This window comes from Micropterus dolomieu, linkage group LG21, assembly GCF_021292245.1.
Source record: "Micropterus dolomieu isolate WLL.071019.BEF.003 ecotype Adirondacks linkage group LG21, ASM2129224v1, whole genome shotgun sequence".
NCBI classification, from domain to species: Eukaryota; Metazoa; Chordata; class Actinopteri; order Centrarchiformes; family Centrarchidae; genus Micropterus; species Micropterus dolomieu.
In genome coordinates this window covers 35,989,854-36,000,914 of record NC_060170.1, presented here as the reverse complement: position 1 = coordinate 36,000,914, position 11,061 = coordinate 35,989,854, and the positions used below count along the sequence as shown (strand labels likewise).

Genomic DNA, 11,061 nt, shown 5'->3' with positions numbered 1-11,061 from the left:
GTCAGCCATCTTCTTTTCCGCAGGATTGGGTGAGATGATTTCCCGTTTTATCAGGCCAGGCTGGTTGCTGTTCAGGATTCTCTGCTCCAGTCTTCACAGCGGTTTTTTACTGTCAAGTGCATTCACTTTAGTGAAGTTCAACCCTGCAGTTTCCCCCACTTGATAGGGTATGCTTGCCTCTGAAGGTTTGGACTGGATTTTACTCAATGACCAGGAATCAATTCTTTCTTTTCCTTCTTTTATTTGAAAGTTGTCGTAGCCATAAGCAGGTAAAAAACCTTAAATACAAACACAAGTAAATCAATGAAACACATAATAAACTCAGGTAACCATAATAAACATCACCATCCAACATCAAAATACTTATTTTAAATCACTGCTCACATAATTTAACTTTAAATCCTAACAACTTTAACCCTCTACACACACACAATCCTACACTTACAGTTTTTCCCTTTTAAACTTTACAATACATTACTTTTAACCATGCTTCAAATCTCCATGATGTTAAATGTACAACACTTTAGTTTACAATTCAAACACATGGTTTTATACAAACATTTTTTCCCTAAATATAATTACATGATTCACTTTAATATTAAAATCCACCACATTTCACAAACAAACAAACGCTCACCGACTCCTTCCTCGTTCAGACAAGCTTTAGTCCTGCAGTCTCATTTTTTTCCAGTTCCTCAACACATCTTCCCAGCCTGCTTTCTATCCTGTGAATGACTCCAAATCTCCTAATTACCAGATCCTTCCCACCTGGTGACTAACTAGCTGACTGCAGCTAGGCACCACAACCAGGGAAAAAAGGGCGTGGTCTGCAGCTCAGCTTGACACACATCGTGGATGCTCATGTTAGGAAATTTCACAAATACAAATCAAAACATTACTTTATAACAGATTTTTCTATCACACCAAATTTAGCATTCAGAATTAACACAATAATAACAGTCAAAGGAGCAGGTAGGGACGTGCAATTCAACAGATAAGTTTCTGAATATTAATGCAATCTGCAAAATACTATATTTACACGTAACTGAAAATGTCCTTTAAACGCCTACCTTTACATAGATGTGAAGTGTTTTTATCATCAAAGTGGCCTTTTTGTTAGCGTTGTGAGAGTTTTACAACTGATGGTCCCAGATTTGACTTTTAGAGGCTTTTCACATAATGTTTGGAAGGTATCATTTTTTCCATGTTGGAGGTAACAGTAATTGAACCACCGTCACCTCCAGCATGGAACGCTACAGTCATTTTAAAAGAATTGTATGAGGAATTTATTTTTTAATGAAGTTTTCCTTTAATTAAATGCACTCACCAACTATAGCTTCAGGTTTTGTGTTATGGAGTTGCGGCTTGGATTCCATGTCTTTGTGTGCCCCAGATTGTCTCCCCGTCAAACTTGAATGGGACAGCGTTTCCCTGCTGTAGACAAGCACAGCAAGGTCCCCTACGTAGACCGAAGGATTTCATCTAGGGACTTTGACATCACAGCCTGGCACAAAAGACACCTGCAAAATAACAGAGTGATCACTTAGTTTGTAACTGGTCTAACACTGTTTTTACACAACAAAGTTATGAAAATACAATCATACACATTCCCCGGGAAATCTATGTATTCATCAACTCTGCAGTGTGCATATTAACCAAGTTATTATTCCCTGACTAGACAGGAAATCTGGAAGGTGTTCCAACATTTCCCAATAAAAAACGTGAATTAGAGTGCAAAATGCTAGTGTGCCTCGCAAGGGAGAACCTTGCCACACTGCTGTGTAGTGTCTCCATTGACATTAACCTTTCCATTGGGAAATGTGGGAATACCTCCCTGGTTTCCTGTCTGGTTAGGCAATATAGATAATAACCAGTTAACATTTACCACACAGTTGAATTTGCAGATTTTCCAGGTAATGTGTAGTCGCTGCCAAGTCGTTACAGATTTACCGGCAAATTTTAAAATCAACATATTCCCACATGGACAGTGACATATCTATGCATGAGATTTAGTTACCGTATCATCAGACACCACTTCAGGAGAAACGCATGCAGAAGCTGGTGGCTGTTGACCAGGTGGATGCAGAAGTTGAGGTCTGGTATGTGACTTTTTCAATTACTTCTTTTGACTTTGTTACTACTACGGGAAGCTCTGTTAAAAGAATGAAGACATAAATGATTACAAGACCAGGGTGCAAAAGCTTAGAGTGTCTGCAGGTTTCAGTAAGTGTGCTGACAAACTGCCTGGGAGCTCCTCCTCCCCTTCAATCAGTGGTGAACCAGGTGCAACAAATCTTCCAGGCAATCTGAGCGTGCCAGCACCTGGCTCTGTTGTTGTCTTTAGACCGCAGTGGAAGGAGCATTTATAGCACCACAAAACCAAGGATCTTGATCTTTGTCATTAAAGTGATGACCAAGACCAAGCCCTCCACAAAACTGTGAAGGACAGCCGGTAAGCGCCATATTGGCCATGTTTTGACTAGGTTGACTTAAGCAGTGCAGTGCTAATGATGCTCTGGAAAAACAGACTCTTAACTCTTGCTGACTTTGATAGGACTTTTTGCAGTGGTATTTGTAACTTCAAATGTCGTTTGGTTTTATCAAACAAGTGGGGAAAAGGAAAGATAAGAAAATATACATTTTGAAAATTAAAATACCAACTGATGTTTTGGTAAAATGTATCTAGTTGTGTGGCTACATACTAGTTGATACCTTTTATAATTCTTTACTAGAAATATATAGCTTAAAACTAATGATTAGAAAGTAAATAGAATTTTTTTACTACTAAATTATTTTGTATTGCATTTGGCTAAATATACTAACTCTGATCATTTGATTTAAAATTATTGGTGTTTATTTGGATAACGTGTACTTTAAAATTGGAAACCTTGTATAATGGCAGAAATGTGTTTATCTGAGTTAAATGTGAATAATTTTATTTTGGCTGTTAACTCAGATAATAACTTGAATTTGTCATCTCTCTTGAGGGTTTTTCACCTGTTTACTACCAAAGATTTTTTAATAAAAGACAACAACTGATCCCATGGCTGTTTATTGAGTGAAATCCAGTTAAGATCTTCATGTGGAGGGATTGTCCTTTTCAAGTGGGGAATTGCACAAGAAATAAATCACAACTTGACAGAAAGCTTAATATAAGACATGTTAAGACTTTTTATGCCATCTGATTATATTTAATTAAAAAATGCAGGGACAATTTTTGATAATTTAGTACCCTTTTTTTTCACTAATATTTAATGAACCAAGGAAACCTTCCTACTTATATAATGAAACCCACCTGCAAATCAAATCTCAATAGTGAAACCTTCAAAAGCTAAGGTATATAACAGCTGTATATTTTTAAAGGACTAGTTCACCCAAAATACTAGTATACCCCCCGTCACTGCTGCCCTGCTGACTTGGTGGATCCTGGGGATGTTGTCAGGGTTCAGGCAGCCTGAAGGTGTCGGTCCAAACTGACTGGCAATCTTTAATGTCCGTGTCTTGAAGTTAAGTGTGTAATGGATGGACGGACCAAGCAAAACTGCCATTTTCAGGCTTTGACTTTTTGTACTGCACTTTATCAGTTTAGATAGTTTCAGTTTGATCTGCTAAGGCTGGATATTTATGCTACATTCACTGTCATCTGTCACCCAAACACAACGGATGCCATGGAATGAAGGAGAGCAGCCAACACTGGCCAACTGTGTCTACCTCGCCGGTATTCTTTGGTTGCTTTGAAATCAACAAACACGTACCCATTTAACTCCATTACATTAGGGTGATGGGAGCCAAGTAACCAGGAGGAAATGGAAAGAAACATATTTAATTATTTTCATTGTGGGTTTATTGTTACTTTACAAATTTGATGTTGCTTTATTTTCTCTGCATTTTGTGATCTTGTCTACACAAGGGCAAATTATTTGTTTCTTTAAAATTACCTGTCACGGCATCCAGTGTCTCTTCAACATTACCTTCTTTCAGCCTCTTGTTCTCTCTTCACAGCTGCAAAAAGTAAATATAAAGTAAAAATAAAGTTCCTTTATTTGCAGCTGTTCCTGGCCAGTAGGTCCTCATCTGATGACTCCTTTCCAGAAGCTGACTACACCAACACACAGTGTCAGACACAAGATTATAGTCTGCAGCCTCTGTAGCAGCAAAGTCGCATACAAGCTAGTATTCAGTGAATCACGTAAATAATTCACCTCTAAAGACGCTCGCTTGGCCGTCAGCTCCTTCTTCAGTCATTTGGTCTCTTTTGAGGCACAGTTTGCCCTTTTGCTTTTTTGTTGTCAAAATGACAATTTAAAGTTTTTCAATAGCATGTATGTGCAATAACAGTGATTCTAAAAACAGAGAAAATCAAGATTTTAGACTAATATTTGCTAATTATTGTTCATATTCTGAGGGTTTAAAGGTTGTGATGATGCACCTCATCTATAAATATCAGCTAAACAATCACAAATGTTTGTTTATTTATCAGAAATGGTGAAATACTTCTAGTATTAAATCAAATATTACCACATTTACAAACTTTCATAACTATCATAAAGCATAAAAGTGAAAAAAATAAATGGCATTACTAGTGACATAAAAATGCCAAACTAAGATGCTAAACCCTGATTACATTTAAATATGCTTTTGCTTTTCAGTTTAAGTTTTCTGCACATCAATGGTGAGTATGAGTAAGGGAATTAACTTGCCTGTTTTGTTGGCCTTTGGTCGTCCTCTTCCACACCCTTCATCCACCTACAGTTTGTCTTCCTCTTGAGTGTTTGGTTCCAGATGTCTTCACCCTTTATGAATTCCTCCCTCTTCTTGCAGAGGTCACTGTAGTTGTCTGTGAAAAGAGTTTGTGCAAGTTACACTGAGCAAATTAAAATCCCGACTGGGTCTTTGGGCTATGTAGGATCTTTAAGCTCTCCCTAACAGACAGCTTGTTGGCAACTTCATATTAAATATCCAATATTTTTAATTATTTTCTTCCAAAAACACAAAACAAACCAGTTATGCTAATCCTTGAAGTTAACCGTTAACATTAAGCTAGGTGACAAGATTAAGCATTAACACCTTGGCAGGAAAAAAGGCCGGACCATATTTCTTTTTTCTGCCTTTGTTCAACTTTACATTTAAATTGAATTGTGGAGGATAATTAATGTTATCACTGACAATTATGTTTGTTTTTGTCAACCGCGACCGTTAGCTGACATCAAAGGTGCTGAACTGTCGGCTGACATGCGCGCGATCCACAGCTCTTTGACGCAAACGGATCGCACGGCCTGCTATCGCGAGAGGTGCGCATCGAAAAGCATGTTGGGATTCAGCAAGCGGGAGATTATTAGCTTGCTTCTGTACTTGGCTACCTCCTTTTTATATGGCTAACGTTACCTCTCGGTCCAGTTTGACGTTGACAGCAGCCAGAAAAGACTTTTTACATTTTTTTTATATTATAATGATATGAAAGTATTTGAAGCTATAACCAGCTAATGTTTGACTAAAACTATTAATTTATTATCTAAGTTATAATTACATTTCCTGTCGATCAAAATTGGATTTTTTCAGACCTTGCTAACTAAATAAATATAGACCTATTTAAAAGCATTCCACTTTTGTCCTCAAGTTGTGAAATAGAAGTTTACCATTACTCTGCTCATTTCACAGTTTCCTGCACCTAAACAGTGTCTGTCACCCATTCGTGATTAGTAATTTAATCCAAATATCACCCAGCTTTAATAGCTATTAATTGTGGTACAAGAAAGCCTGTCATTTCTTGAAATGTTCCTTGGCATTTTACCCTTCATGTTTTTTCCTTTGTTAACCTTTAGAACAACAATAAAGATGACGAAGTAAACACAGAAGATGACATGAGGAATGCATCCAACAGTGAAAATGAAGAGGATGAAGTAGACGATGAAGACTTTTCCACAACTAGGCTGTTGGTTACTGATATTCAAGAGGTAAATACATAATTACACAGTTTTAGCCCCACTGGCATTGTTATTATGTCCTCTTTCCAACCTATTGCTCCAAGGCAACATTGCTGGGCCATCTGCAAATTGGTGAGCACATTCATGCTTTTCAGAGGACTATGGGACATTATTACTTTTTGTCTAGGGCCACCCTAACTCCATTGTCCCAATATGCACCAAGCCAGTGGCAGCAGAGGACCTGCACAAATTCTATGAGATTATTTTATTCATCAAATTATGTTTTTCTCTTTCCCTTGTTAACTTTCAGAACGACAGTGAGGATGACCGAATAAACACAGAAGATGACATGATTACTGCTTCTAACAGTGAAAACGAAGATGATGAAGTGGACAATGAAAACTCCTCCACAAGTAGCCTGTTGGGTACTGACATTGAAGAGGTAAATACACAAATGTACATTGCACAGTTTTTATCTTTGATTAAATAAATGCCTACCATTTTAATTAAGTCTTTCAAGTCATCTTTTTCTGTTGTTAACCTGCAGAACGAGGATGACCTATCAGATTCCAAAGCAAACATGCTTGATGCTGCAAGGAGTGAAGCTGAAAACGATGTGGACAGTGAAGAGAAACACTAGTGGAGAAAACGCATCTGAATTGTCTGAGGTATGTAGTAAATGGTTCAATGACAAGGTGTGAAGATGTTTATTTTGTTGAGGAAAAAGGACTGAGATTTGAGCCTTGGTGGTTGTGTGGCCCTGCGATGGACTGGCGACCTGTCCAGGTTGTACCCCGCCTTTCGCCCAGTGTCAGCTGGGATTGGCTCCGGCCCCTTGTGACCCTGTACGCAGGATAAGTGGTTGATGGAGGATGGATGGATGGATGGATGGTTCTACCTCAGAACTGTGAAGTCATCGACTGTTTGACCATAAAGAAGAGTTTAAACCACAATTAACCATCAGGTTTCTTCAACTTTCACTCAGGAGCAAAAATCAGCTTTTAAACTCAAAAGGAAACAACGATTTGATACTTAGATATGAAACTTTGTATATCTAACATACTCTTTCTTTTGGGATTGCAGCTTTGTAGGATATGTTGAAAGGATTATCAATTTTGTTATAATCCATGGCAAGAGTTTCTAGAAAATTACATTTGCTAAAATTAAAGACAGTGTGCTAGACTGATAGTCCTGATTCATTCTGCTGCTTGCATTTTTACAGCTTCTCTCTCTCTAGGGCAGTGAAGACACAGCAGATACTGGTGACAAGCCCTTGTATCCTGGTGCACCTCTTTCAAAAGGAGAGTGTATTGATGCTGATGTCCTGTTACGGCATAATTTAACCGGCGAGGCACTTACTCACTTACTGGAAATGTTTAACATAATGTTTCCAGGTCTGATCCCATCTCATTACATTTTCCACAAAGAATTTGGAAGTTCATCTAAATTTGAAGTTCACTTTTATTGTGAAAGCTGTTTTAAATACTTTGGCGTTAGCACAGACTGTCCCTCCCAATGTGACTCTTGCAACACAGTATTTGATGCCGATGCAAAACTAAAGACTGGCTTTTATTTCCTTGTGTTGCTCCTGTATGCACAGATTGAGCAACTTCTGCAAGAGCATGGTGTCAGTCTTAATGAAAAAACTAGAAACTTTGGGGTCCTCTCAGACATACAGTCTGGTGAAGAGCATCAAAATTTATGTGACAGTGGCGTTCTTGGAAAAGGTGACTCGACGCTTATTTGGAATTGTGATGGCGCACCAGTGTTTAAAAGTTCTAAATGCAGCATTTGGCCAATTCAGTGTCAGATAATTGAACTGGGACCAGAAGTGAGGAAAAAGCACATTTTGATGTCAGCATTATGGTGTGGCCCAAGTAAACCATCCATGTTAACATTACTAACACCATTTGTTAGAGAGGCCTCATTATTAGAGACTGAAGGGATTGAATGGCAAGACGTACAGGGAAACAATCATGTATCCAAAGTGTTTGTGCTGCCTTGTAGCTCTGACACAAAGCAGTTTAATGGCTTTTACGGCTGTGACTTTTGCTATCACAAAGGTGGTAAATCCTGTCCGTATGTTCGAAATGAGAGAGATCATTTCAGTCATGCAATGTCAGCTACTGTAAATGAGCCAGTATTTGGAGTCAAAGGGCCATCTCCTCTAATGAAGCTTAGTCACTTCCAAATGATCAATGGTTTCATTCCTGAATATAAACACAAAGTGTGCCTTGGAGTCACTCGGCAACTGACTAGGTTGTGGTTTGATACAGTGAAGTCCCTGGAACATTGGCAAACAAAGTGAAGAGGTTGATTTCCGACCTGTAAAAGGAAGTTCTGGAAAGCTTCAGAGTGGCGAGCATTTCTACGCTCTGCCTGTACTGAAAGGCAGATTTTGGAATAATTTGTTCCTATTGGTGTTTGGCATATATACATTACTGCAGGATAAGGTCAAGACTAGAAGCATCCTGATGTTAGAACTGGCTCTTAAAAAATTGTCATTGAATTTCAAAGACTATACGGGAAAGACCACATGACTTTCAACATACACTTGCTCACACAAAATGCAAAATGCCTCATCTTACCTTCAAAATGAAACACTGCATTCAAAAAGCCGTAAACACTTGCATCAGATGGCAAACACTTTTTCATTCTAGTAAATTTTTAGTTTTACCATGTACACACTGATGTTCTAAATCTAAAGCTCTTTCGTCTTTCATAGGCTTACGCTCGGAAGACTCCTTTGAAAACGCAAGGCGCAGCAGGCGGCCAAAATGCGAGGCGCCCGGGGAGCATAAACAGCTCGCAGAACGCTCACTGCCAATAGAAAATAATAAAAAAGGCGCCTCTCACTGTCTGATCCGAGACTTAATGTGCATTCAGAGCAAACGTGAAACAAAGCTTTGGGGCGGTGCGATTACATACAAAGACAATGCAAAGACGTGGAGAGACGTGATTTCCTGTCAGGTGGTGTGGAGAACGCACTGCTGGGGATGCAAAGGAACTTTTTCACAGGAGTTAAAAAATATTCCTTCCGTCCTTTCCAGGGTGTGTTTCAGTTATCCTTCCAGTAGGACATGAAGCTCGAGGATATTGAGGGTCAACTATAATCACAAACTGAGCTAAATCCAGATTCTCCTTGTAGGTCTCCAGTTGTCTCCTAGTTTGAAGGTTTGGAAGCTAATGGCAGATGAAGAAAACGTTCAATAAGATCTGGCTGTGACGCCATTTCCTCCTGTCAAACTTGGCAGGCCGCCCCATCAGCGACATGTTCGGTGAGACTGGATCAGCAAGGCCAGAGGAGACATGTCCAAGAGGTTTTGAATAGAGAATGCCTTCAACTTTGGCAGGGCAGTGAATTCCTCAGGGAAGCGCTCTGATTGGACCTTTTTATTACAGGTTTTTACAATTGCTAACAAGCATTTTTCAGTACTGAGTTTCCTTTTTCAAAACTCTTCACCCTGTTGACTGCACCAACACGCAGCCTGCACAACAATTTCACACCCAAAATGCACCAAATCAACCAAAATACTTGTTTCAATATCAAATAATTTTACACAAACACCAGCAGTACTTCTCTCCAACAGCAGTCACTCATAATACCATTACCTAAAAAACACTAACAACAGGTAGCATTACAGTAGACACATCATTTTATTTGAGTCTTTGAAGTAGTAAATAATTCTGTGTTCTTTATTATTTTGGTTGTGTGTATGTATATTTATATTTTCTATTGTTGATAGTGTAAGAAATGTTGTCTTATTTTACAGTAAATAAAGCTCCCATTATGAAATACAGTAAGAATGGTAAGTCTTTATAGAATTTACAACAGTATACAACAGGAAGTTATCGAAATGCAACAGGAAAACAGGAAAAGCTTCACTGAGAACGAGGAACTTTTCTTCAATTTGTGAGCAAAAAGCAGCATTTTGGTCTCATAACAGGAGATTGAAGCAGCTGTAGTTACTGACTTGCGTTTGTGCAGCTCTCACTGCATGAATCCACATACTGATTTCCATCCTGATGAAGTGAAGCAGAGCTTTTCCTTTAACTCTGTATGAACCAGTCTGCTGGCTGCTGTTCTGTGTATTCACATGTTCATCTCACCTACAGTAAACTGGTAAAATGACTCCAGAGGGAGTTCACTGAGATGTTTCTGAGCTGATGGAAAGTTCTTTACAAAACAACCTGAGTGTTTTTTCTGTCCAATCACAGGACTCCAGGCTGAAGGACAACACACATCACCAGGTAAAGAGAGAAAGAAAAGCGAGAGAAGCAGAATCAGCAGTCAAGTTTTAGTTTAGTCTCTTGAATTCACTTCTTTACTGATGACTCTCTGGTTTCTGTTCAGAGCCTGATGATGTCAGATTGGTGGGAGGAGCCAGTCGCTGTGCAGGAACACTGGAGCTGAAACAGGGAGACTGGAAACCAGTGGAATACTCTGACTGGACCTTGAAGACAGCAGCTGTTGTCTGTAGAGAGCTGGTCTGTGGCTCTGCTGTTTCTGTAGGACAGAGAAAGGAGTCCTCAAACAGACCTGTGTGGTGGATCAGCTCTGACTGTGTTCAGTCTGGATCTGCTCTGAGGAACTGTCCAAGATCATCTTCCTCTTCCTCCATCCTGGATCTCACCTGCTCAGGTAAGCCCATCAGTGACATCATGTATGACATCATGTATGACAGCACACTGATTCTTCAGATTTTGGTAAAAACACGTCCCACTAAGAAAACTGCTAATTCCATAGAAGTTAATAACATTTTCTTATTTAAAACAACCAGGGTTGATCATCTGAGGGTCTTCTGCATAAATTTAGTTCATTTTCATCTACTTGTTTTAAACTGTGTGATTTTTTTTTTTTTTTTTTTTGACAGCCCAGGACCCACAAAATCTATTGTCCTCAGACGAGACATTTCATTTCAATTTGATAAAAAGGAGGAAAAGCTCATTTTAAATGTATATCGGCCAGATGAAAGAGTAGAGTGAACAAACTCTTTAAAGCTAGAAGCAGTGGATTTTCAACAATATGTACTGTTAGTTTTTCATTGCTCAGAATGTGTCCCAAGTTTCTGTCAACACCGTCACATATTTATTAAAGAGCAATAAAATCAGGCAGCTACACGGTCAGCTATATTCC

At 38.9% G+C, this 11,061-nt stretch overlaps 1 protein-coding gene and 1 long non-coding RNA gene across 3 annotated transcripts in view; one reads left to right on the top strand and one right to left on the bottom strand.

Annotated features, from left to right (window-relative positions):
- LOC123959661 overlaps positions 1-4,215 on the bottom strand; it is a 7,352-nt gene extending 3,137 nt beyond the window's left edge. The window contains exons 1-3 of one of the 2 annotated variants that reach the window (XR_006822364.1): positions 3,939-4,215; positions 2,018-2,152; positions 1,328-1,520 (exon numbers count right to left, since the gene is read on the bottom strand). This is a non-coding gene — a long non-coding RNA (uncharacterized LOC123959661). Of the gene's footprint in view, positions 1-1,327; positions 1,521-2,017; positions 2,663-3,938 lie in introns of those variants that run through there. The other variant, XR_006822363.1, reaches the window with a different exon arrangement.
- On the top strand, positions 2,442-6,643 carry LOC123959660 (protein bfr2-like). Its single transcript, XM_046033838.1, has 5 exons — positions 2,442-2,452; positions 4,650-4,672; positions 5,823-5,954; positions 6,235-6,366; positions 6,472-6,643. Exons 2-5 carry the CDS (start codon positions 4,670-4,672, stop codon positions 6,562-6,564), a joined length of 360 nt encoding a protein of 119 aa, XP_045889794.1. The 5' UTR covers positions 2,442-2,452; positions 4,650-4,669; the 3' UTR covers positions 6,565-6,643.
- Positions 6,644-11,061: the final 4,418 nt, after the last annotated feature.

What these genes read in the sequence shown, in the direction of transcription:
- LOC123959660 (XM_046033838.1), top strand. An exon ending in TGGTTACTGATATTCAAGAG is followed by an intron (nt 5,955 to 6,234) that starts GTAAATACATAA and finishes GTTAACTTTCAG; the next exon opens with AACGACAGTGAGGATGACCG. An exon ending in TGGGTACTGACATTGAAGAG is followed by an intron (nt 6,367 to 6,471) that starts GTAAATACACAA and finishes GTTAACCTGCAG; the next exon opens with AACGAGGATGACCTATCAGA.